We start from the raw sequence: 26,850 nt of genomic DNA, 5'->3' as shown, positions 1-26,850 counted from the left end.
ATTTAAATAGAAAGATTATTAAACCTGGATGGCTTGCAACCAACTTTTTGAATAATCCTCATTATTTCAATAATTTTACATACTACACATTAGGCAAGGTAACTGTAACGCGTTATGTACATACTTAAGCTTAAAACACACACACACACACACAAATATTTCCTTCCATTAACTCATCTTTATCTCTATTTGTTCCTACTACTAATTTTTGAACAGATTTACTTTACATTAGATCGCTTGCATTTAAAGCCCACTGTCTTTAGATTAGTCCTTCTCAGGTCATGATCAACAATCATGGCTCTTGATTGTCAATCCAAACAAACAGCTAAAGTGGCGACAGCAACAGCAGGGGCAGCGACTGTAGAAGGAAGTAAAGAACAAAACACCAAATTTAACTTGTCTTCGTCTCAATGTTCTTCACAATTTTCACAAGTTAATCCAACGCAGACTTTGAGCAGAAATATGGAAAACTTATCAGATAACAATTTTTTGAAGACACCCTCTTCTTCATCTTCTACTTCTGTTGAATCTTTAAATCAAAATATATTTTTTTCTAAAAGCAACACTCTATCTAGTAATAATGAAGAGAAGTCACTTAATCTTTCAGATGTTAAGTCTCGCATCCCTACTTTGGTTCCTTCTAGTTCTATTTCGGGGAGTACTCCATGCTATTATTCTGGTTCTTTAAATATTCATTCATCAAACTCAAATTCACATCCTTCTCTTAAGCTTACGATTCCTATTAACAGCAATAGCAGTAATACCCCTAATAATATTAATTTAAGTAGTTCTCCATCGACATCTTCTACCTTTGAATCATCTCCTCCAAATTCTACCACATACACTGAGCTCACACCTCTTCCCTCTCCCCTCGTTCCAACCGACTCAACTTCAGCGATTTTTAAAGCCTACAATGGACAAAGTCCTCCTACAACAACTATTTCTAGGGCACCTTCATTAAGAAACTCAGGCTTACGATTTAACCTACATTCTACTATTAATAATAACTCAAAAAATACTCACTCACCTATTAATGCACCAAGAAAAGGCTTTGAAGACGATTGCTCGATATTGCCGTTACCATTAACTTCTAATAAATATGCAAGCTTATCTTCAAACGATACTATTTTTTCACCCGACAGCTCTACCATTAAATCAAATTCTGCATCTCAAGGCATCTCAAATCATCTTAATCTTCAACCCTCCATGATACCTACAGAAGGGTCAAAAAACACAGCTCTATTTTCAAAAGTATCATCTATGAAGACAAGTTCTCGCTCAGTAAGCGAATATGTTCCACAACCTATAACACCTTCATCTTTGGCTTCTTATCATCGCCGTTCTCCTAAGCCGACGACTAGCAGGAATATTGAAGAAGAATATCTAAGTGAGTCAAAAACTAAAAATGAACATAATTCTAAAGTTCAAATTAATGAAAACAATTATTCTTCCCACTTTTCAACTCATATCACTCCAAACAACGAAATAAAAAATCAAAAATTACGTAATGCACCAGCTGTTATTAATCCTATTTGTGTTCCAGGTATTTTAGAAGAAACTCCTAGCCTTAAAGTTGGAGGACAGACTCCATCTTCAGAAACTCTTGCTGAAAATAATTCACAAGAAGAATCATTGCGCTTGAATTTGCAAAAAGACACGTCTTCCATTTCTGTCAATCAAACTCTTGGTAAAGTTCAACCTCGATCATCATCTAGCGGGTCTCCAGTATTTGGTCGAACTATCCAACGGGAAAAGCCTATAATAGCCTCCAAGTCTGAGCCTCCCTTTGGTGCGGCTTTGGCTCCACCATTGCCGACGTCGACGTCGACGATGCAAACGTCGCCTTCACCGTCTTCGTCATCCATCACCATTAACACATCTACTAACCCACAGATTAAGCTATGCTCCCAGTCTTTGAATTCTTCCCTTGATCAAAACAAAGCACCCCTAGCAACTGAACTTCTTGATGTAACTAACTTGATATCTATGGGGGATCAATCATCAAATATATCTCAACACCATCCAAAACAAGAGAAAGAGAAAGAGACTAAGCAATATTATGAAAAACAAAAAGTGTTGTCTCAACTTAAGCCTATTTCTACAGATCAAGAAAAAGTTCCTTCGCTGCAAAATCCTTTAGAGTTAACGTCGTCGACTGTCACCACATCTACAAGCTCAGGAAGTATTATTGGCTCTATATCTAATGCCACAGCTTCTTCTACTATTACTTCTGTGTCGGCTGATACTTCGGATAAATTTTATTCGACACGCGTATATGAGGCGTATGACACAAACATGAAAAAATCAACCTGGAACGAAATTAAACAACTGGGACGAGGGGCATTTAGTAAAGTAATTTTAGCATGCCCTGCTGATAGATATCTAAAACCAGAGTATCAAGGACATAGCAGAGAATACCAAGTTGCAATTAAAGTGGTTGACATACAAATCGAAGGTGGTCATGTTCATTCTAGGGAAAGAATGGAAAGTGGTCTTAAAAGGGAAATTGAAATTCTTAAAGTAAGTTGTGTGTTTTTTTTATTTATTTTGGAGATAACTAACACACTGATTTTTAGACAATAAAGCATCCATCACTCATCAGAATGTATGCCTTCAATATTGACAAACAATCGGCTATGATGGTATTACCACTTTGTCCCGGCGGTGATCTTTTTGAATTGGTTATAAATCATCGAAATGATATGAAATCGCAGTTGGTCCGACGCATATTTGGAGAAATCTGTCGAGCAGTGTCATATCTTCATGAAAATTTTGTTGTTCACAGAGACATAAAGCTTGAAAATGTTTTGCTAAACATTCCTGTGGTTCAGTTGCTAGAACCGGGGCTTGACTATTTAAAATATCCTAAGGCAATTGCAACATTAACAGATATGGGTCTTTCACGGCAAATAAACCCCGAAGATCCTTTTCTTAGTACCAGGTGTGGGTCCGTGGATTATGTTCCACCTGAATTACTTATGGGTCAAGCCTACGATGGGCGACAAACAGATTCTTGGGCACTTGGAGTATTACTTTATGCCATGATGGAAGGCCGTCTTCCATTTGACCCTCCAGTATTTCCTGGGCGGCCTGTAAGAGGAAAAGTTGCTCATAGAATTGCAAGGGTAGAATGGTCTTGGATTATATTTAGAGATCACCACGATAACATTCCTGAAAATGAAGAAAAGGGATCTGAATGTGAGCAATGGGAAGGTGGGATGGAACTAGTAGAAGGCACTCTACAAAAACGCGATAAACGCCTCCTTGCTACTGAGATGATAAATCACCCTTGGATAAAAGGTTCAGCACCAGAAATTTTAGAATATCCATGGATTCCCGACATTAATTATATTTTTCAATAACTCAATAATTCAATAACTTAATGATTCTTTCGATAATTCTATGATGGCAGTAAATTTTACTATATTAAATAAATTCCGTCATTTATCTATTTTTAATATTATTATATATATAATTTAAAGAAATAATTTATATAACTTTTAAGAGAATAAATTTAAATTTTTTTTTACAGCTAATGTTTGGTTCTTTTGTTGATTGAAAAGTGTATACAAACATTTGACTTAATATATTAAATTATTGATTACATAATCCAGTCCATGTTAAATATAATTAGTATGCCATAAGATTTATTATTACAAAAAGCAATGCAACATTAATGTCATAAGTATCATAAATACGTGTTTACCTATTTATGTACAGGTAGTAGGAATTTTTTGCCTCTTTATGCGCCCCCTAAGCCAACGAATTTCTTTAATCATATATCTCTTAGTTTTGATAGTATATTGTCTGTTAACAAAAAAAAATAAAATAATATAAATAAAATATATCCATATTTTTCTTAGTTAAATTGGATTTTCTTTATTTTTTTTTTATATTAATCATTACACAAGTTTTTTTTATGGATATCGAATAGATTAAGATAACGAAAATAAAGAGGTGAAATCAAAATCCTTTTATCTCAACATCTAACACTAGTATTTGATCAACTTTTAAATAAATATGGTTAATCCCAGTCAACCGACCAATAAACCAACAACATCTGTTAAACTGGTACTTCTTGGTGAAGCTGCTGTTGGCAAATCATCTCTTGTTTTGCGATTTGTTTCCAATGATTTTCAGGAGAATAAAGGTATGGATTTTTTTAATCTCATATATTAGAATAAGATAATGGATATTTTAAGCTGTTTTGGTTTATTTATTTTGGCAATGATTTATACTTGGGTAGTAGTTATAATTATAACGTGTTTACAACTTATTGATACCATTTTTAATTTGTATTGAAAATATTTTTGTTCATTTTATTTAAAATGGCTCCATTCTAAATATTTCTAACATCAATTCTTTTGCTTTATAAAGAACCCACAATAGGAGCTGCATTTTTAACTCAAAAATGTTCTCTTCCAAATCGTACAATTAAATTTGAAATATGGTTAGTTTTTTATTTTATTTTATTTTATTTTAGATTAAATGTCTAACTTTGATAAAGGGACACAGCTGGCCAAGAAAGATTTGCATCTCTTGCACCAATGTATTACCGCAATGCTCAAAGCGCTCTTGTAGTTTACGATGTAACAAAGCCTACTTCTTTTATAAAAGCTCGTCATTGGGTTAATGAGCTTAAAGCACAAGCCAACAAAAACATTATCATTGCTCTTGTTGGAAATAAGGTTGATCTTGTTAAAGGGGGAAACAAAGTTGATAAGAAAAAATTAAAGGGATTAAATGAAAATGAGAACGCAGACGAAAGCATGAATGTAACAGCCGGTGATGATCAAGATGATGGTAGTGAAAATGAAGCCGAAGATGATGAAGATTCTGGCTTACTCACTAGAAAGGTTGCACGCGAAGAAGGTGAAGCTCTTGCTAAAGCTGAAGGCCTTTTATTTTTTGAAACTTCTGCAAAGTCTGGAAAAAATGTGTCAGATGTGTTTTTGTCTATAGCGAATAAAATACCTGAAGAAACCGGTCCTAATGGTCGCAATAGCGCTCGAGGTACTGGTCCTGGGGCTGATGGTATTGCTGATGTTGAAAGTGGACGTGATGGACGTGTTGATTTGATGGCAGGTAATGGGCGTTCTGGTGCACAAAGCTGTAACTGCTAAAAGTTAATCATAATTTAATTTAAGTTAATTAGTTTAGTTAATATTTTTTATCATCGTTTTTTATTGCAAACGGGTCATGTTTCTCATTTTTTTTTCAAAAAATACACTAATAATATTTATGGTTTATATCTTTGGTTGTTTTTAAAGATTAGATTTAATAGTCTGAGATGCTTCCCATTTCTCGCCAGGGTTTAAGGTCACAGAATGAGAAACAGTACCAGCTTCAACACAGATCATGTCGTTAAATCCAGTTTTAGGACTAAAATCACCCATGTTGTTTTCCCATGGGTTCCAAACAACAATATCGTCAAGGTTTTCTCTTATGATTTCAAAAATTGGAGAGCCGGAGTCATTAATAAAAACTGGGCAAGATGGGTTAGTATTTTTGTAAACACGATCAAGCTCACCAGTGACAATAATTTCTTCACTGTCTTCATGAGCATTAGAGTCAAGGACTTTATTATAATAATCAAGGTTGTTCAAACCTGTAACAGAAATAGAATCAATACCGTTAGGAACATGGAAATATGTATGGAAAAGCCAATTAAAATCCCATTTTTTCAATTCGGCATCTGGTACACCAATCTTAGGATTTTCAATAGAAATAGAAGTCTGAAGAATACTCTTGTCCAGGGTAACAGTAAAAATAAGCGTAAAGTTGTAAGGCCAAAGTCTTTGAAGTTTTTCTGGTACATTTTCAGGGCCCAATCCAAATTGAACAGAGAGAGGGGAGTCTGATATTTGACCCAGGAACTCAAATTGAGAGTTTCGAGCAAATCCATGTTGTGGAAGAGTCTCTCCAGAAGTCACATATGATTTAGTGACCGGGCCAAAATGAGGAAATACTAATGGAATACCTCCACGTACGCCTTTATCTCCGTCAAGAATGGCTGACTCGGATAGCCAAAGTTGTTCTTGACCATGAACTTTCCAGGATAAAACTGTTGCTCCCTTAAGCAAAACCCGTGCGGAAACAATTCCATCAGCTGTTTTCAAAATGACTTCTGTATCAGTTTGTTCAATTGATGCCATGATTAATATTATTTGAAGTGGTGTGAGTTATTAAAGTATTTTTTTATAAATATAAAGAGTTGATTGAAGCTTGCTATCTTTTGTTGTCTCTTGTTGGTAGTTTTAAAGTCAAATTTGAAGTAAGCCTATATTAGTAACTTTAAAACAAAATACTTTAAATATAAAATTATTACATTCCTCTAGCATTTTCTTTTGTCAAAGTTGCCATCCAATTTATTGCATTCTAGATTATCAGCATCAACAAAAATAAGTATTCGGTTATGTGGTCTAGCTGGTCTTCAAACACATCAAATGGAAACTCCACATCTTATCTTAAGGTATATGCGGGTACTTCATATAACGAAGAAGCTCTGCAAGTAGTGCCTGTCAACAAACAAGATTTTAACAATATTGATTACGACTATGGCTACGGGAATGTTAAACCCCCAGCCAACACAGAAAAGTGTATAGATTGTCCGCAAGTAATATATCTTGAATCAAAGTTTATTTCTGCTCAGGTAGCAGTACGTATCCAAGATTTTAAGGAAATTTCAAATAAAACTGCAATTGACTCAGTGTTGCAAACTTCAAATGAGAGTTTCCAACCTCCATTTAATTTGAAATTCGATACATCCACCAGTCCTTACTTTGAGCATCCATTACATAAATCAGATCGCCTTTCAATTCAAATCACGTTGTGTTTTAAAGAATCCAACTCACAAGCACAATGTGACAATGAACAGAATCCAATTATTTATGGAGATGACTTAGTTTGGGGTAATGATTTTGATGAACCTATTCGCGACTATCTTCCTTACGGTGCCGGTATTGGACTTGAGATCATGAAACGAGTGATTGATCCTAGTGTTGATGGAGATATTTATTGTGATAAACCGTACTTATATGGTTCTGCTTTAACTTCTTTTAATAAAATTCAATTGGGAAAAATATCTTGCTCTGATGGAAGCTTAATTTGGCCAGGGATTATTGAAGAAGATGATATAAACAGCAAAAGTATGGATCAAGAAATAAATGAAAATTCCTTGAGCATTGATTCTCAAAACGAAATAAATGAGAATAGTGGATACAATGAAAAAAGTGGTTCTAAAGGGGACACTAGCAATAATAAAACTAATAAAACTAATAAAACTAATAATCCCAATAACTCAAAAAAAACTTCAATACCCCGAAACTCTTTGGAGAGAAGTAGATATTTTTTGTTGCACGAACATCGACACAACTTCTTATTTGAAACTTCTCCGACTCAGTACTCCTTTGATTTTTATACTCCATATTTAGATTTAGGTCGAGAGTTTGCTATTAGCTTGCCGGGATTTAAATTTAACGTAGAAAAGTATATCTCAACACCTCCCAAAGCAAGAGCAAGATTGCGTTATACACTTAAAAACCAACGTACTGGTGATGTTTATTTGGTAGTAGTTTTTGAGTTAATTAAACTAATTTAAAAAATAATTTCTTAATTGTATACTTAAAAATTGTTTCGTTAAAATTGATTAAATGTTAAACATGTTTGCTTTAAACAATAAACTTTAAATAATGATAATTTATTTACAACATAATAAAGCCTAATTTTGATATTCATTAGATTATTTGTTTACTAATTGTGCAGGTTTGGTTGGTTTTTTATCTGGTTCGTGAGAGTTTGGAATGATAACTATGTGACTTGTTTCTTTCGGTGGTGTGGTAGCTTTTAAACTGGCATTCCTGAAAAGCTTTGTGAGCCAGGCAGGGAAGGAATTGATTTTGTTGCCGAAGATGATTTGGATCTCAAAGGTTTTTGCGAAAATTCAATCTGAGTCGAGGGTTTTGTTAGGGTTGGCTATTCGATTTCATTGACAAATGCATGAATTTCATGAAGGTGCCATTTTGAAGTTGGTCAGTGAAGTATTACTCCTCTAGCCTTTAGGCCGTGAGTCTAATAATATGGGTTGTCATTTGGAGGGATAAAGATAGTTGATTCATGGCATGTTTTGCGCCGTTTGTCAACCGGAGCACTATGTACTAGTTGTTGGTGAAAGAATAAAAAGAAAAAGAACAATTTTTATTGCAAAAGACATGCAAAAAGTGAAAATCGGATGTTTAGCTCTCTCTCACTTTCGACAACTCAACTTAAAGATTTATCACTTTTAACAAATCGCTTTTAGAAAAATTAATAAAGCATGTTTCGTATCGTAACAATACATAAAAAAAAAAGAGCTATGATAAAAAAATTTAACAGTGGAAATATTTAGATGGCCGTATCAGACTCGTTGAATTCAAGTGTTTTTTCCTCTTCGGTTTCTTCAAAATGTTTCTTCTTATGAAGACCTTTAACAGGAATACTGGTATTTCGTCCAAAAACAAATCCAGGGTGAACAATAGATAATGATAAAACACCAAGAAAAACTATGAGAGCTTCAAGAACAAGGAAGTAAGGCTCGTGTAAAATAAGGTATCCATCCCAACCCTCGGCCAGCTCAATGAGACGGTAGATGCATCTTACATAGATTAAAAGGGAACATGTAAAGATAGCATAGAGAAAAATATGATATAGTGGTTCCTTGTTGCGAATAAATGCATACTTAGGCTCAAAAATTAGGGCGTCGAGTTCTTTATCTGAAAGATTTGGGTGCTCCGTACGTCCTTTCTTCTTCATTTTAATGACACGCCAAATAAAATCAAAAGAGAGAGCACCAAATACAGACATGGCAGCAACCTGCACTGCCAAACCAGCAACCATAATATGGGTTCCAGGGTCGGTATCTTTATTTTCGTCAAGAGCAGTTGCTGCCATACCACCACCAATTGCTTGCAAAATAATGGAAAGAAGATCACAAGAAATGAAGATATAGGAATAAACCATGGGTTTAAGGCGGGATACCCCAGAACCGTAAATCATAGAAAATTTAGCAAGAAGGTAATAAACTCCACCCATAAAAAATGCTGGGGCAAGCGTAAGACAAACAATCTGATCAAGGAAATAATTAATATTATAAGGATCCCCATGAGACAGGTAACGACCAATATAACCGGCGGTTTCAAGGCCACATCCGATGAAAAATGCTGTAAAAAACCACCATTGCTTAGTGTAAATACCAATAACAGTGTTCCAGCCCCAAAGAATGGCAAATAAAATTAGAGCAGCAAGATTTGCATCCCGATTAGGGATCAAACCATAAACATTAGTGTTGCTTTCACTAGAGCTGTCGCGAACTAGTAATAATATTGGTTTAAATGTGTCTTCTGAGCCTGTCATTGCGGTAACTCGAATTGAGAAAAAAAGATAGTTTATTTCATCAGAGAGAAAAACTTATGAATCAGTAACGGTCGACATCGTCTATTTATTTACTAAATTTTGGTAACATTTTCCATCATTCTCTTTTTATTTATGGGTTACTACTGCGGATAGATTTTTATCCGTCACTAATGAAGCAAAATGATTTTTAAACCTCTACGTAAGAATATCAGGATACGTTATAACGAAAAAATTTCTAAAGAGAATTGTTTTAAACAAAAATTGGTCCATTTTTCCTCCAATCCTTTTAACATAATGTAGATATTTAGACTCATACTTATTAATCATATAATTATGAATCTAAATATCAAATACTATTTTCCAATTGTTCCGTGCGTGTATGTGTGTGTTTTTTAAGGATTAACAAGCCCTGTGACCTAAGTGTTTAGGGTTATGTATTCTTGGTGGTAACAAAACCAGAACCTGAGATGTGCAACTACCACCATTTGGATAACATGATAAGATATTTGACCAGATATCTTCTTGAAGATCATGAAAAGGAAACCAAGTCTACTGTAATATCAAAGATGCTTTCTTTTGACTCAGCCTCCTTCCTTTCTATGGGGGCTGAGTTAAAAGGAATGTGGATTCCAATCTGATATTTAGACTTATAATTATAAGTCTAAGTTATTGAATTAAGGTAGTTACTAATTAGTAACTACCTTAATTCAATAACTTCTTAATAATTAAATCACTCAAAAAACACCAGGCACACGTCATATTTGCGGTGTAACAGTCTTTCCGTATTATTTATAAGTATTTATAATTAACAATAGATGTTATATAAACAATACATAATTACATTAATCTGGACAGTTACTTTCCAATGGTTAATTTATTAAGTCTGAAAGTTGTTAAATTAAAATTTTTTCATCTCTAGATATTTTGCTTCGATAGTAATCAGAACAATGACAAGGAAGTGTTTATCAAAAATAACGGTTTGTAATTCACTAAAAATGCTTATGCGTACTTTTGAATTGTTAAATGGATAATGCATATCTATTTTTCATTTCTCAGTTCTCAGTTCTCAGTTCTCAGTTCTCAGTTCTCAGTTCTCAGTTCTCAGTTCTCAGTTCTCAGTTCTCAGTTCTCAGTTCTCAGTTCTCAGTTCTCAGTTCTCAGTTCTCAGTTCTCAGTTCTCAGTTCTCAGTTCTCAGTTCTCAGTTCTCAGTTCTCAGTTCTCAGTTCTCAGTTCTCAGTTCTCAGTTCTCAGTTCTCAGTTCTCAGTTCTCAGTTCTCAGTTCTCAGTTCTCAGTTCTCAGTTCTCAGTTCTCAGTTCTCAGTTCTCAGTTCTCAGTTCTCAGTTCTCAGTTCTCAGTTCTCGGTTCTCGGTTCTCGGTTCTCGGTTTTTATTATTAAAACGATATCTTACCTACATTTTTGGGAAGCAGTTACAAAATGCTACTCTACATGTCCTTTTTTTATTTACATATATGTATATGCTTTTATATCCCGGTCAAATACCAAGTTTAAATATTAATCTTCAAGCTTTCTTTTAAAAAAATTTAGTTTGATTCCATTAAACTTCATAATTACAGAACTCTTTATGCTAAATGAATAAATGATGATTTGCATGATACTCGGCTCCTTAAGTAGAACCCCGATACTTTAGCTTGCCTTATAAAGTAATATTAAATTTAATAATACGAAAAGAAAATAATGGATTTTTAACACCGTGAATATATATATATATATATATATATATATATTTCTGTTTTCTGTTTTCTGTTTTTTGAGACTTCATCTCTTTTTTTCATACTTGCAAAATGATTCATCTCTTTATTTCGTTCTTTTTCTCATGCACTATAGTTTTTGCGGCTGCTATTGTAAAAGTTCCATCTTGGAAGTTTCAGCTTATATCGGCAAGCATTCCAACTAATTATTATACTTTAGAACAACATATAATTGATAATCTCATTAGTTTTCCCATTTTTTCTCAGGAATCTCTTCTGGCTAATTATAAAGATACATGCTGGGCTTGTGCCAATTTAATTCCACAATCGGTTGCAAATTGTGATTTTAACAACATTCTTTCCGCCGAATTCAGGGATTGTTTGTGCTCACGGAAGCGTCATGTTCGAATGTACATAAAGCATTGTGGTAAATGCCTTGGTGTTTCTAATGACGATTTTAGAGACTATGACCCATCTATCGACATTCAACCTACAGATTTGATTGAAAATGATGATCTCCCTGACGATGTTAAAGAAAAATTAAATGGAATTGTTCACCTTGTTCAAATATTTTGTAAAAAAGAAGTCAATGATGAACCAACTGACTGGAATACCCAAGAGATAGACACAGAATGGGAAGCAGAAATATCTAACTTTTACTCTACAGCCTTAAATACCATAGGCTCAATTTTACAAATTTCCTCGTTATCAACTGAGTACTATATTGGAAGCACTTCTAAAAGTTCTACTTTGCAAGAATTTATATCTTCCCAACAACTTACCACAGATTTATCGTTGAACCCGTCCATTGAATCCTCCATTGAATCCTTCATTGAATCATCTATTGAATCATCTTTTGAAGTCTTTTCAGTATCATTTATTACATCATCTTCTAATCCATCTCAACAAACGGCCCTGATGTCGTTTCCCGAACCATCTCCAGAACCATCTCCAGAACCATCCCCAGAACCATCTCCAGAACCATCTCCAGAACCATCTCCAGAACCATCTCCAGAACCATCTCCAGAACCATCTCCAGAACCATCTCCAGAACCATCTCCAGAACCATCTCCAGAACCATCTCCAGAACCATCTCCAGAACCATCTCCAGAACCATCTCCAGAACCATCTCCAGAACCATCTCCAGAACCATCTCCAGAACCATCTCCAGAACCATCTCCAGAACCATCTCCAGAACCATCTCCAGAACCATCTCCAGAACCATCTCCAGAACCATCTCCAGAACCATCTCCAGAACCATCTTCAGAATCATGTACAGAATTATCTCCAGAGCCACCCATTGACTCGTCTTTAGGGTCACCCACAAACCCATTTATACAATCATTTACAGAACTATCTCTTGAACCATCCCCGGAACCATCACCAGAGTCTTCGCTTAAACCGTTTTTAGAACTATCTTCTGAACTATCTTTTAAACTTTTCCCTATGTCTTCTTTAGAGTCATCTCTAGAAAAATCGCCCAAGATATCTCTTGAACCCTACTCACACTCATTTTTTGAGCCATCACCGGGAAATTCTTTTGAATTAACTCTTGAAACCACTTTAGAAAAATTACCAGAATCGATTTCGGAATCACATTTTAAATCAGATTTTGAAATATTTTCAAAGCCCCCCTTAGGACCATTTCAAGAAACATCATTAGAATCATTCTCAGAATTATTGTCTTCAGAAGGATTTGAATATACAATATTTACTCATCATTTTGAAACTGGTGAATCCAATGAACGTGAAACCTTAACGACTACCTCTTTTGATGTTCAGATTTTATTAACTTCGAATATTAAAGAAATTTCTAAGACAAGTACATCTAACAACATGAATGAATGTACACAGTCACCCTCAAGCTCTTACTTTGAATATATTACTTGCACAAGCTTTTTGACGGAGATCATTAACAAAGCTAGTATCAACAATGAGATGATTTCTTCAAGTGTTGAAGAATCTTTCAAAAAGCCTTTTTTTCTAAATTCTACGTTCCGAAGCAGTCTTTCTATCAATCCCTCCACTAATATCATATCTTCAAATGGTTCTGACATAAGGTTTGTGACTTTGACAACTGTTTTCATCGAGACATTTGAATATTCTACACTCATTTCGCCTTCCTTTGATACGACCACTTCTTTAAATAATGAATCCAGTTTAATCACTAAATCATTTGACATTGAAAATATCACTCAAACAACTTCAATCTTTACAAACTATGTTTCAAATACTACAATATCATGTGTTGATGGTATTTCTATTCCTTCTCCAACGCCAACAATTGTTTTGCCAAATATTACAATTTCATTTCCAAGCATGGCAAATAAAAATAAAAATAAAACTTTATCAACATCAAATTTGAATGCTTCATCATTATCTCCCCATCCGTTTGTCACTACCTTTTATAATAAAACAGATTCTCACTTCGTTTCCATAAATCAATCAACCCCCATAATTTATTCTTTTCATTCTATTAACTCTTTTATTACTGACTCTTATCCTAATTTAACTTCTAATACCCCTACCAAGAGTTTTAATACATCAATAATGCAATGGGCTTCTGGTGTTACTTTGTCTCCCATTACTTCATGGAACAAATCTTTAGCTAACTTAACTTTTCAAGCTACTATATATCCCTATATAACATCATCAACTCCTACATTTAATGTATCTAAAGAAAAGCATTCAACTGTATTTATACCGACTTTCACTAAAGATAAAATATCTCTTTTTCCTGTCACTTCAATAGCACCTTCTATTATTACCTCAGACACTCAGCCCCATAATAGTAATACTGATCGAAATTTGACCAGCCCAGTTTCAGTTAAACATAACTCATCAGTTTATCACATGATATCAGCAAAGAATGCTTCCGTTAAAACTCCTCAGGTGTACTTTAATTTAACGTCGGAGTTAATCCCTGTTATTGAATCAAAGACTTTGATTTTCACATCGATTTCATCGGGGTCACCATTACCCGCTCCCATATTTGTTAACTACACTAATATCACAAATGCAATGGAATTTCGAACTTCTGTTGTATCTTTACAAATAGCTCAAGATAAGCCAACTACTGCGCCAAATTATTATTCTTCTTTAAATAATCATTATACTTTTTCTGGAGATTCAGATAAATTTATTAGTCATGTGCAAAATACTGAGATTGAAATTCCTGAAAAGCTTACTTATTCGTTTACGTCTGAAGGTTTATCATCATCTCTTTCAGAATTTGCACCAACAGAGATTATTACAGCATACTCTAATCAAGAAACTTTGATTCCTTCAGAGAAATTGTCAAATGTTGATATTAATCACCCATTTAAATCAAGTTCAATTCAATCAGCTAATGAATTCAGCTCTAAGTCTTCATTTGTGTTAAATTCTAAGTCTATCGAAGATACTAGTTCAAGTTCTAAAATCTTTTCCAAGTTATCACAAGTTTCAAATCAGATTTCTCTTTTTACTTTTTCTTTACATACAATATCATCGAAAATTTTATTTTCAGAAACAGTTAATCAAGAGACACAAACGTATGTCACTTTATTAAGTGTTTCAGATAAAATAGCATCTTCTACTGTTATAGCTCCAAAAGCAATAAACAAAACGGCTATTATTGAAAGTCACAATACTGGTTATAATTCTGCTTCCATTTATGAACCTGATTTAAGTAATACTCCTACTCCAATTGATACTCCTACTACAATTGATACTCCTACTACAATTGATACTCCTACTACAATTGATACTCCTACTACAATTGATACTCCTACTACAATTGATACTCCTACTACAATTGATACTCCTACTACAATTGATACTCCTACTACAATTGATACTCCTGCTAAAATTGATACTCCTGATACTATTAATTCGCTTTTTGAAATTAATACGCTCAAGTCTAGCAATTCTCATACTTCCATTAATTTACCTGCTCAAGTTAACAGTTATGTTTTAGCTAATGGAACAGTAGTATCCAATGATCTGGATTTATCTGTCGCTGTTGATATGCCTAACATAATTGGAATATCGGCTATTAAACCACAAACCCATAGTATCACCCCTTATCAGTTATCAACTGAACAATATTTTTCAGAAATTTCATCTTCTGATGTTTCCTTTTTAAAAAGTATTCAGGATCAATCAATTTGGTTAAATTCCTTTTCATCTACTGCCAAAAATTCTCCAACTTTAACATTAAAATTACCTTTGAGCACACCCAACTCTGTTTCTTATTCTACATATATTTTTACACCTGAAATAACGTTAGAATCTCAGTTTTCATCGAACGCCTCACCATTTTCAGTTGTGTCGACATCATATAGCATTTCCTCTCCTTCCTCTCCTTCCTCTCCTTCCTCTCCTTCTTCTCCTTCTTCTCCTTCTTCTCCTTCTTCTCCTTCTTCTCCTTCTTCTCCTTCTTCTTCTCCTTCTCCTGCACACAAAACATCGACTTATACATTGTCATCAGCAGGTGGTGTTGCTAGAAGCTATAGATGGAATCATTATTATGATTGGTTTTTTTCTGTTTTCGTTTTAATTATGTGATTATGTAATTTATGTAACATGGCTTAAATTTTATATTTTTCATTTTAATTACGTTTACACTCAAAAAAAAATTGCGATTTCCACTCGTATGAAAGTAACATCTCAAATACTTTTTCAAAATTTGAGTGGATAGGAACATTATAGACTGCAGCATCTTCCATTAAGCAATCCTTTAAAAACCTAAGTAAGTCCAAGGGAATCACATCTGAAGAATAAGCAGCTTGGCGAAAGCTATATAAAATGGATCCACGCATTAAGGAAACCGTCGTACAGGCAACTCTCTATTAAAAAAAACACGGTTAGATTCAAAATTTATCATTATAATAATTATTAAATAGTTTATCAGGAAAAAAATATGATCCATCATTGTTACTCTTAATCTAACCCGATACAAAATATGCATTGGATTATTGAAATCTAAGAAAAGAAGTTCAGATATAAAATCAGGTTTTCCAATATTATAATCCAATGCGTTTTGATCTTCTAGCGGATTATTAGAAGTCATTTTAATATTAAGAAATCCCAAAAAGAAAAAAAAATATAATAACAAATTTGTCAAATGAGCAATTAAGAAAAGGAATAAAAATAAGATAAAGATAAAATGGAGGGAATAAAAAAAGCGAAAGAGAGAAAGGAAGGAAATTTTCGTTATTGTTTATTGTTTATTTTCTCATTAAATTTTTGACATGTTAAAATTTTAACATGGCTCAGAAAAAAATAAACAAACTAGTTTAGTAATATTTGTTAATTAACGTTCAAGAAGTGTCTAAAAGGTGTTTAAATTTGTTTAGAAATTTTAAAGCTGCAAGCACTCGTCGTCATCAATATCCATTTCTTCGAAATATGGCCATTCCGTAACTTCAAGTTCCTCATTTAAAGAAGCTTCAAAAAGATCAGCTTCATTTAAGTTTTGAAATATTTGATCATGACATTGTGATTTTTCTTGTTGAATTTCCAGTGCGGCTTTCTCAGCTTCTTCCGGCGATATTATGTGTTTTTGAGACTCTTTTTCAAGTTGTGATATATAATTTAAGTAAGTAATTTGGGAATACTCATTTTCCATATTTTCCATATTTTTATTTCGTATTCGATCTTTAATACGTTGTTGGTTTGCTATTCGACGATGTTCGCGAGCTTTTTCCGGGCTTTTCAAATAGGATAGTGGTCGTTCTATACGTTTTTTTGGGGAAAACATTGGTGAGCACAATGGAGAGATAGAAGGCATTTTACTAGGCGAAGAATGAAAGAAAACATCATTTTGAGAGCAACTTCTCTGCTTATTCTTATTGTGGCCACTTTGACTTACAAAGAAGTTAAGTGAAGCACCAGACCCTTTGGTAGGTGTTTTCGGTGATAATGGAGAAAAAGGAAAGGGGTGTGACATATTTTAAATTCAAAAAATGTTGATCTAAAGCTTTAGATACCGACATGAGATAACCAGGTAAAAGGTATTTAGAAAATATTGTTAACAAACTGGGGAAAAAAAGTAGTAGTATTAATTAGTACTGTATAATTTACGGTTTCGCTCATTCTTAAATATCTAAAGTCAAATAAACAAACAAAAATAAAAATAAAAATACAAAAAAACAAACAAACAAACAAAAAAAAGTATTATGTAATAATGTAACGAAAAATATTACATCTAATTAGATAATGTTAAATGATCATTTTTATTAGTCCAAAATATACAATTTGAAAATAACTAACACAACAATAAAATGAAACTGATTTTAATGCTCTATCTTTTTTTTTTTTGTGAGGCGTCAGAGGGATCAAATTATTTTAACTTATATTTTCAAGAAAGTAAGTACAATTACCATTTCTTTTGCTTAGGTTCATAGGGTAAACTATTAGTACCGGTTTTAATCATATTTTCGTAAACATCAATTGGTTAGCACTTTGTGGTACTATTAAGCTAGCAGCAGTACACTCGGGTAAATAGTTATTTGTCGATCTATACAATAAGTATCTGTGTTATTGTTGTTCAATTGATTTTTATTATATTTCAGTGAGCATTTGGTAAAAACTTCATTTTGATTAATAATTTATTTTTAAAGAAAGTAGAAAGTCAATTAAATCATTGTAGTGAATATAGTATTTTGGTCAAGAAGCCTCAATAGTATTTGCCCACGTTCAAGTAGTGCCGCAAAAAAAGAGACGCCTTAGTTGAAAAGGGGCAGTCATTGCCAACTATAAATACCTTCTTCCCCCTCGAATTATTTTTTTCTAATTCTTACTCTTCTCTCACATTTTATTACTTTTTTCTGTTTTTTTTTTAAAAAAATCAATTTTCTTTCTCATATCTTTTTTTTCCTACAATACATACTTTTAATTTCAAAATGGATTTTCTTAAAGATGCAGTTCAAAAAGCTGGCCAAAATGCCGCTCAGGATGCCGCTGTCGACGGTGTTGCCTCTAAAATTTCAGGTGCCCTAGGAGGATCTAATAATGAGTTTGTTGATCAAGCTGCTTCTTTTGTTAAAAATCAACTCAAAGATCAACCTCAGAGTGAGTCTGTCAAATCAGAGACTACAGTTTCTAAGAGTGAGGATGGGAATACAGCCCAAGTTGAACAGAAAACAACTTACAAAGCCGACTACGTTGACAAGGGCGTCGAGTATGTTGAAAAGAATGTTCTTAACGTCAATTTGTCTGATTCCCAAAACCAGCAAATTTCTGGTTATATTAGAGAAGGCATTGAATCCTTCCAAAACCAAAATAAGAATAATTAAGCATATGCCTATTTTTTCAATATAATAACAATCACCTGCAATGAAGAAGTTAACTTATGTAATATTTATTTACTTATGCACTTTATCTAATGATTTCATCAAAACAATAGACCACGTAATCATCAAAATGTGTCTTGATTAATTCTGGGGTAATTATGATGGGCTATACAACCCATTAGTAGAACCCCTCTAAAGTTTTAGACTTACAAGTTTAACCGTTGTATTGTTATGAAGTAAAACCAAAAGGTATAACAGCAGCTTGATAATCTGTTGTCATGCTTAAACTGGCAACCCTGTAACCTGAATATTTTAGTAACAAACTTGACCAAACAATCTATTAAAAAGATTTATTTCTCTTGAGAAAATAATGGAAGTTTTTTTTTTAACTTCTTAACGATAACTTTGATCGACTTAATTGACTGCATGCTTATCCCAATAAACCCGTTATTACCAAACAGTATATTACAATTACAACAAGTTCCGTCACACATATAGTAACAGAAACTCATACAATGCCTACATTCCAAACATTTATTTAAAAGATTGGAACGGTAAATTTACCGTTTCATAATAACTTACTGATTATAAACCAGTCTTTCAATAAAAAAAGCCATAGGCTGATATATTCCCAGAATTAAGAGTATCCGCCCACCTATAAGACTTTGCTTTTTCTCCAAATAAAAACATTCCTCTTCTTAATTAATTCGTAGTTTAATACAACCCATCATCACCATTAAGAATTAAAAATATTTTAAGGGCTTTTCTGTCAGCATAGACCACAACAAAACCTCTAAAATATCTTTGCTTTTAATTTCCAATAATTTCTATCTTCCAAATTTTATCCAAGTTTTCTACAGTAGTGAAAGTTGCAAGTACAATATAGACAGGGTAAACATACAAAAAATGATATTTTTATATAAACTAAAAATTTAACTACAATAAAACGAAGTCCTAATTTCAGGTTAGAGATTGATCAAAATACTAAAAAAACATAGATGATTTAAGATTGATTCAGTGAGCTTTTGGTATTTTTGTTTGTCTTCATGAATTTCTCAGAAGCAGAACTGAAAAAGTTATTCATCATTCAATCATTAAATGCAGATTCTTAAAAAAACCACGTACCAAAAACTTTCAGATATATTTTTTACAATATCCTGAAAAAAAGTTAGAATATTAAATATTGAGATTTCAATCAATTGAAAAAAACTGGAAAACTGGTGATAGTTCAGATGGTGATGCATGTATGTTCAAGCTCATGGAAATTTTTGAGATTCGCTAGAACGAAGTTTTGTGAAAACATTCATCTCGACAAGCTTTACAGCAAAAAAAAAAGAAAAAAATTAATAAATACCTTTTGAACAAGTTAGAATTTATTGTTAATAAATCAAAAAAAAACCAAAGCCAAAGAATTTATTTATAAATCATAAACGAAGAATTCCTAAATACAAGTAGTCCTGCATATACATCCTCAGATATCTTTTTGTAGATAATCACTTAAATAAAAAAAACTGGAACAAAACTTAGTTATTTACATACCTTTAATTATGGAAAATATCAGAGAAAAACATCATAACAGAATTACTACTATATATATAAGAATGATTAAGAAGAGGAAGTGTCTTATATATATACTTTTCAAAAAAATTTTCTCTTCTTATTGTGATTAATTATTTAAACTCCGGGTAACCTATAATTATTAGGGCTAATACTTATTTACCCTACTTTTAATACAGTGGCTAACAACCAGGTGTATTATTTCTTAAACCAATGATAATTTAACTATAATGTTATCATTAACAAGTTATACCCGTGCTACTATAATTTGCAATTAAGTGTTACTGCTATTTGTAATTAAATATTACTGCTATTTACCCGTGCTACTGCTATTCGCAATTGAATATTACTACTATTTGCAATTAAGTATTACTGCAATTTTTAATTAAACATCACTGCTATTTACTCGTGCTACTGCAATTCGCAATTGAATATTACTGCTATTCGCAATTTAATATCACCCGTGCTACTGCTATTCGTAACTGCGATTCGTAACAGCTATTCGCAATTTAATATCACCCGTGCTACTGCTATTCGTAACTGTGATTGGTAACTGCTATTCGCAATTAAGTAATAGTGCTGTTGGCAATATATATACAAAAAAAAGAAAGCTAATCAAAGTCATCAAAGTGATCAGGCCCAGACTCTGTTATTTAATTATAATTATTATGGGTTAGAATGACGTTAGTATTGGTGTTGACATTTTTTTTCACAAAATGGTGGCTCGCTACGCTCACATCTAGGTTCTGTTGTTTAAATTATGGGTTAGGGATTACATAAACATAATAGGGGTGCTTAGAAGAAAACTAATTTTTTTTCTACGGAAATGTAATATAGACAAGTTGATTACCCGTGCTACTATATAATTTGCAATTAAATATTTACCTGTGCTACTGCTATTCGTAACTGTAATTCGAATGATGTTTGTATTGTTGGTGTTGACATTTTTTTTCAAAAAATGGTGGCTCGCTACGCTCACATCTAGGCTCTGTTTCCATGAATTTTTTGGGGGTTTACCCTAAAAATGTACAGTTTATATACAGCTCGAAGAAAGAGAAAAAAAGAATGGGGAAAGGATTAGTCATCTTTCAGTCAGAAACCATTTTTTTTTTGTGAAATGTAAAGAAGAATAATTAAAATTATCGACACAAATATGCCTCTTCTCACACTTTTTTAACAATTGTGTTTCTCATTTAACTGTTGGCATAGATTATTCCAATATTGGTATTAATGCAAATATTTAAATGGCTAATGGCTAATGGCTAATGGCTAATTTCTTGCAACACCAGAAACTTAGACACTGAATACATTAAATTGATTAATTGGGTTGTATATGAATGTAGGAAACCTTAGGGATTCATAATGAGCAAATAAATCATAGTAAAAGTTAATTTTTGTTTAAAATATAAGTTAAGAAATTGTTTTAACTATTCTCTAGTTATCTGTCTTTCAATATTCTAACTAATCGCTTTTTTAATTTTTTGAAATAGAAGATACAGCTTTATCTGTTATTAAAAAGAAATTAAAAAAACTATAGTTTTTTTAACTAGCTAGGTTTATCCAGAATTTTGGCTCAGCTTTTAATATAATATTGCAAAAGAACACCAATTACCCAAATATTTATTTGTTAAATGTAAAGCGAGATTTTATTTTGCCAACACTTTATTCTAGAAAAAATTATTTATTTATCGCAGTGCAGTTAAATTGAATCATACAATAAACTCAAATATATTTAAAAGAAATATTAATTAAAAAGCATATGGTGCTAAAAAAACGATGTAATAAATTTCTCGGCTAATTTATGATGTTGATGATCATTTATCATGACCATGATAAACACCGCCTTATAAATTCTTAAACAGGTATCTTGATAATACTTACTCTATGGACCACAGAAAACTTTTAATTAAAATCTTGTTATTTTATTTCAGATGTAATTACAAATCTAAATTAGTTAGTAACTAACATTGTATTAACACAAAATCAGTTATAAGCATTTGTTAACTAATTGTTTATCAATGTCAATACTACTATGAGATAAGTATGTCTGATGTGAGAAGTCTGAGAATAAGACAAACTTGAAAAAGTAAAAATAGGCTGAGGCTTAATGATTTTGGTTGCAATAGATTTGAGATAAAAAAAAATTCTCAACATCAATTTGACGTTTAACTAAATCGTTTAAAAACCCTTGTATAACAATGCCCAGATGATATTTATTTGGAATAACTCAAAATTTCTTCGGTATTAAGAATGTTTTGATTTAGCAACTCTTAAAGAAACACAATTTAAAGACTACAAAAAACTTCAAAAAATAGTAGAAAAAACAAACCCGATTTTTATTTTATTTTACAAGCATTAAAATTATAGTTAAAAAATTTACTCAGAAGCAGTGGCACGGGCTAAAATTAAAGTTAGTTTAAAATCAACAATAGAAAATCACAAAAACATACTGAAAGTGTACTGCTTGCTGTGCTTGATGACAGGCTTGATAACGCCCTGCTCCTCAAGGTCTCTGAGGGCAACACGGGCAAGAGAGCCACCGATTTTCAGACGGTCAACAAGGACGGAGACAGAGACAAGCTTGTAAGTGGCAGCCTCCTTGAAGATTCTGTCGTAAAGAGGTTGGTCAAGGATAACGTGGTGCTGGGCCTTATCCTTAACCTTACCCTTCGACCATTTCTTCTTAGACTTCTTTCCACCAGCCATAGCAGCGGCGGCCTTGGCGGCCTTAGATTGTTGAATTTTTGGTGGCATCTAAGTTAAAATGTTAATAAAATATTCATATTCAAAGACAGTCGCCACTTTCAAGGTATAAAAAAAGATATCATAGCCAGTAAAAATATTTAACTGGTGTTAAAATAACAGGCAATAAAGGTATCATTAATTCAATAAATGTCCATATTCATGATAATAGTTATACCAAAAAAAAAGTGGTTTAATCGACTGTAAAAGCAATGTATAGTAATCTCACGTACTGTTACTCAAGGATGCTGTGTCTTTCTAAAACCGTGAAGTAGAAGGCAAGGTTCACAAGGTCCAAAAAAAATGAAAAAAGGGTGGCTCGGATTGTTTCGAGGAGTGTATAACAAATTACTGTGTAAACATTAGTACAGAGAATATTCAGTCATACAATAAAAATTTTACTTGTGGAAAAATTGTGTCACATATTTAACAAAGTGTAATAAGGAAAGCAAAAATATCTCTAAAAAAATGTAGGGCTTAACCCTAAATAATAGTAAATAAGTGAAATAATTTAGTATTATATTATTAATAATGACTAATGTATTTTGCATTAACAAAAATTTTTGAAAGAGGGTGGTGATATCGACACCGTGACATTGAAAGACGAAGAGGCATCTAAATTAGCATTGCGAGCCCGCCATTTTCCCACAGCAGAAATAAGCAATCAATATATATCAATATATATCAATATAATGGGGAAACGTCAAAGTGAGAATCAAATAAGTAGTTATAACCCTGAAGACGACTCTCCCGAAGTAAGCGACCCTGTTCGTCTTGCAGACCCTGAGACACTTTCAAAGCGCAAGTAAGTGAGAGAGAAAATGATGTAGTGGATATATTCATTTATATATTCATGTATACATTATAGATCAATGTACATTTTATATTAATCATATACAAACAAAAAAGAATTGCAGTTTTGAAATTTAGAAATGTGAAAAAAGGATCATTTCCACAAGCACAGACAGAGGGACAGCCTGCTAGTAATCCCTTTGCATCCAGTGGATTTAAATTCTCAAGTGTGGGTGCCACTACAACTTCTTCGACAGGATCCAGTCTTTTTAGCACAGCCAGTGCGTCGAGCCCAACATTCACTTCAGTTGAAAGCAATACAGATTCTACTAGCAAACTTTTTAGCTCGAACATAGCGACATCTTCTACTCACCAAAAGAATAATGATGATTTGAAGATTAAATTCCGTGCTCTTAACGAGAAATTTGAGCGCAAACTTTCGGAACTTGTTAATTCCAATTTATATGGCGACTATTCTTCAACCGTTGAAAAGTACTTGACATTTGCCAAAAATATTAAGACTGAAAGCACGTCGAGTTCATCACCCGCCTTATCAAACCCAACATATACATCTTCTGTACCTACTCCTTCATTTCAGTTCACACCATCTCTTCCTAGCAAGGCATCTTTGAGTACTACAACATCTACTACAGATAGTAAGCCTCTTTTTAACTTTGGAGCAAACAAGACTACTGAAGAGCAACCTGAAAACGCGTCGAGTAGCAAACCAGAGGAAGTAAAAGAAGGGAAGGCCAATGACGACAGACCTGCAGATAAGGAGTTAAAGTTTGTTTTTAAACCCACGGATAGTGTTGAACCGTCTCCATTTGTTTTCAATAAGACGACGACTTCTGATGCGGAGAAGAAGCGCGATAATAAGCCCGGACTTACATTTAAGTTTGTGGCGCCTGCGACAAAAATAGAATCACCCTTTAAATTTTCAGAACCTGCAAAAAAAACAGAATCGCCTTTCAAGTCTTTAGCAGTTGCAACAAAGGAGTCTGAAGAAAAAAAGGGCGATGAGCCCAAGCCATTATTTACATCAAACTTATTATTTGGCACAGATAAAGAAGGAGCCAAGAAGATAGCAACAGAAAATAATCATACTTGGGGACCTGAGAAAGGTATCAACTTTAACACCAAGTCATTGTCCTCTTCTGATACCGAATCTCAGAAGTCTTTTTTTGCGAACCCAGTTCAGCCACCAACTACGACGAGTGCTTTGACAAACGAGGGGTCTAAATTGTTCAGCTTCTCTTCCTCTGCGAATAACAATACAGTATCTGAAAACAAGCCCAGTTTGTTTGGCAAAACTCCGGCGGCACCTGTAACAGGTGGTTTATTCGAAAAAGCATCGTCTAGTTCATCTGTATTTTCTGATAGCAACACTAGTAACAAATCTGGGTTATTTGGAACCACACCAACGGCTCCTGCGTTTCAATTTGGCTCGTCGTCTGCCAATAAGAGTGCCGAAACCAAACCTCTTTTTGGTAGTACAGCCGGTGGCTCCAGTGGGTTTGGATCATTTACTAGCACAACACCTGCATTTTCTTTTAGCCCAGCACCAGCACCAGCACCAGCCTCTATTACTACAACAGCACCTTCTACAGCGTCGACTAATGAGGAAGGATCTAAGGAAGAGGGAGATGGGGAAGTAGCTGCTGAGGAGAGCGGGGAGTCTACAAATTTCACAGCCCAGGGGCCTGGAGAAGAGAATGAGGATTCTTTATATGAGAAAAAGGCAAAAGTTTATTCCAATGCTGAAGGTAAGCTGCAAGCTGAGGGAATTGGATTACTGCGTGTGCTGAAACATAAAGAGACAAAAAAGAGCCGAGTTGTTGTACGGGCTGATGGAGGTGGACGAGTTCTTTTAAATGTGCTTTTGCACAAGGGGTTTTCATACAAGGCGAATAAGACCCTTGTGACGATTGTGGAGTTGACTGGTGATGGACCCAAGCAGCATATGGTAAGAGTAAAGACAGCAGAAGATGCCTCGGAACTGTCCAAGGTTTTGGAAGATAATAAATGAGAGATGGAAGAACTTTGTATATGATGACTATGAAGAAAAAGAAGAAGAGGATGATGAGAGATTGAGAGAAGTGAGGATGAGAATAATATACCAAGGTAGCTGAAAATATAGAGAGCACTATACCACCATTATAAGAAATACCTATATACGTAAACAAAACGTCATGAAAATGATTGGAATTAAAATTTTTTTTTTTTTTTTACTCAGCTAGCAGTGCACAAATGGCGTAAATAATAAATGTGGCTATTTAAAGTAAGGAAATATATATATTTAATTCTTGTCACAAGGACGGTATTAAGAGGTTTATTTTGTTTTGTTTTGTTTTGTTTTGTTTTGTTTTGTTTTAAAATTAAAATTAAAATTAATAGTTAAGATGTGACCTACGGAGTCGATATAGTGATTAATAACTTAGCCAAGACGAGGGAAAATGATTTAACTAGCGAATGAAAGATTGAGTTTGACATTCTTTTTTTTTTTTATAGTTAAGTTATGTTCCCCAGGTTTTTTTTTTTTTTTGACCAAGCAGTAAGCATAAACAAAGGATAGCAATGAACCGATTGGATAGATGGATGTATGAAAAAATATATAGAAAAGTGTGGGGAAAAATGAAAAAAAGATCAGGATCTAAGCTAGCAATTAATGCTAAATGAAGTTAAGGAGTTATTTTGTGGGGATAATGAAAGGGTGAAATTTTTTATTTTTTATTTTTTATTTTTGACTTGTGAAAAAAAAAGAAATAATAAAAAATGTATTAAGTATATACATTATATTTTTTTGAAAAAAAAAATTCTGTTTGAAAATTTTTTTTCTTTGCGAATAAATTACCTATTCGGGAAACATTCCCTCTTGAAGGAAAAAATACGCGAGAATAAAAAGGAATTTTAAGCAATACATGAAAAACAGAAGGATATGGATAAAAGTTCTTAGATTAAAAAGAAAAAAAAAGATACGGGAAGGGGATAATATGAGAATACACCCGATGAAAAATTTTTAAGTGAAGAATGGATGAATAGATATAAGCTTATAATTGTTTACAGAGTACTTTGTAAGTATATTCTGGCATTTTATTGGTTTATTGCATCTTATTTCATTTGATCTTGTGCGAATATAATAGTTAAAGAATGTATGCGCAAAGGATGTGCGCACAGACGAGGTTAATACATGTGAAAAAAAAAATTTTTCATCATCATTCTAATATTATTTTTAAGAATTATTTTTTTTTTTAAAAAAAAAAAAGCAAGAGATATTTGATGATAGGGATCCGAGTTGCTTTTTGAAAAGAAGTGTATAATAAGGCGGGAAAAGAAAAAAAGAAAAAAAGAAAAAAATAAATAGAAAGTTAACCAATATG

At 33.1% G+C, this 26,850-nt stretch overlaps 9 protein-coding genes across 9 annotated transcripts; 6 read left to right on the top strand and 3 right to left on the bottom strand.

The window, feature by feature from the left end:
- Window positions 1-294: 294 nt before the first annotated feature.
- SAPINGB_P003275 (uncharacterized protein) lies at window positions 295-3,362 on the top strand (the record flags this gene model as incomplete). The annotated part of the gene is made up of 2 exons (XM_031997993.1): window positions 295-2,520; window positions 2,577-3,362. 2 exons carry the CDS (start codon window positions 295-297, stop codon window positions 3,360-3,362), a joined length of 3,012 nt encoding a protein of 1,003 aa, XP_031853884.1.
- Window positions 3,363-4,020: 658 nt separating this feature from the next.
- Window positions 4,021-5,123, top strand: SAPINGB_P003274 (uncharacterized protein; the record flags this gene model as incomplete). The annotated part of the gene is made up of 3 exons (XM_031997992.1): window positions 4,021-4,150; window positions 4,378-4,450; window positions 4,508-5,123. 3 exons carry the CDS (start codon window positions 4,021-4,023, stop codon window positions 5,121-5,123), a joined length of 819 nt encoding a protein of 272 aa, XP_031853883.1.
- A 141-nt stretch (window positions 5,124-5,264) lies between these two features.
- On the bottom strand, window positions 5,265-6,155 carry SAPINGB_P003273 (uncharacterized protein; the record flags this gene model as incomplete). Its single annotated transcript, XM_031997991.1, has 1 exon — window positions 5,265-6,155. The coding sequence occupies one exon, from the start codon at window positions 6,153-6,155 to the stop codon at window positions 5,265-5,267; it is 891 nt and encodes a 296-aa protein (XP_031853882.1).
- Window positions 6,156-6,415: 260 nt separating this feature from the next.
- SAPINGB_P003272 (uncharacterized protein) lies at window positions 6,416-7,600 on the top strand (the record flags this gene model as incomplete). The annotated part of the gene is made up of 2 exons (XM_031997990.1): window positions 6,416-7,148; window positions 7,440-7,600. 2 exons carry the CDS (start codon window positions 6,416-6,418, stop codon window positions 7,598-7,600), a joined length of 894 nt encoding a protein of 297 aa, XP_031853881.1.
- Window positions 7,601-8,382: 782 nt separating this feature from the next.
- Window positions 8,383-9,390, bottom strand: SAPINGB_P003271 (uncharacterized protein; the record flags this gene model as incomplete). The annotated part of the gene is made up of 1 exon (XM_031997989.1): window positions 8,383-9,390. One exon carries the CDS (start codon window positions 9,388-9,390, stop codon window positions 8,383-8,385), a length of 1,008 nt encoding a protein of 335 aa, XP_031853880.1.
- Window positions 9,391-9,884: 494 nt separating this feature from the next.
- SAPINGB_P003270 (uncharacterized protein) lies at window positions 9,885-15,650 on the top strand (the record flags this gene model as incomplete). The annotated part of the gene is made up of 3 exons (XM_031997988.1): window positions 9,885-9,944; window positions 10,468-10,767; window positions 11,370-15,650. The coding sequence occupies 3 exons, from the start codon at window positions 9,885-9,887 to the stop codon at window positions 15,648-15,650; spliced, it is 4,641 nt and encodes a 1,546-aa protein (XP_031853879.1).
- A 2,339-nt stretch (window positions 15,651-17,989) lies between these two features.
- SAPINGB_P003269 (uncharacterized protein) lies at window positions 17,990-18,382 on the top strand (the record flags this gene model as incomplete). Its single annotated transcript, XM_031997987.1, has 1 exon — window positions 17,990-18,382. The coding sequence occupies one exon, from the start codon at window positions 17,990-17,992 to the stop codon at window positions 18,380-18,382; it is 393 nt and encodes a 130-aa protein (XP_031853878.1).
- A 3,930-nt stretch (window positions 18,383-22,312) lies between these two features.
- Window positions 22,313-22,690, bottom strand: SAPINGB_P003268 (40S ribosomal protein eS25; the record flags this gene model as incomplete). Its single annotated transcript, XM_031997986.1, has 2 exons — window positions 22,313-22,335; window positions 22,387-22,690. 2 exons carry the CDS (start codon window positions 22,688-22,690, stop codon window positions 22,313-22,315), a joined length of 327 nt encoding a protein of 108 aa, XP_031853877.1.
- Window positions 22,691-23,370: 680 nt separating this feature from the next.
- SAPINGB_P003267 (uncharacterized protein) lies at window positions 23,371-25,499 on the top strand (the record flags this gene model as incomplete). The annotated part of the gene is made up of 2 exons (XM_031997985.1): window positions 23,371-23,483; window positions 23,609-25,499. 2 exons carry the CDS (start codon window positions 23,371-23,373, stop codon window positions 25,497-25,499), a joined length of 2,004 nt encoding a protein of 667 aa, XP_031853876.1.
- Window positions 25,500-26,850: the final 1,351 nt, after the last annotated feature.

This window comes from Magnusiomyces paraingens (assembly GCF_902498895.1).
Source record: "Magnusiomyces paraingens strain CBS 517.90 genome assembly, contig: contig2, whole genome shotgun sequence".
Classification (NCBI taxonomy): Eukaryota; Fungi; Ascomycota; class Dipodascomycetes; order Dipodascales; family Dipodascaceae; genus Magnusiomyces; species Magnusiomyces paraingens.
This window is presented reverse-complemented; position numbering and strand designations above follow the sequence as displayed.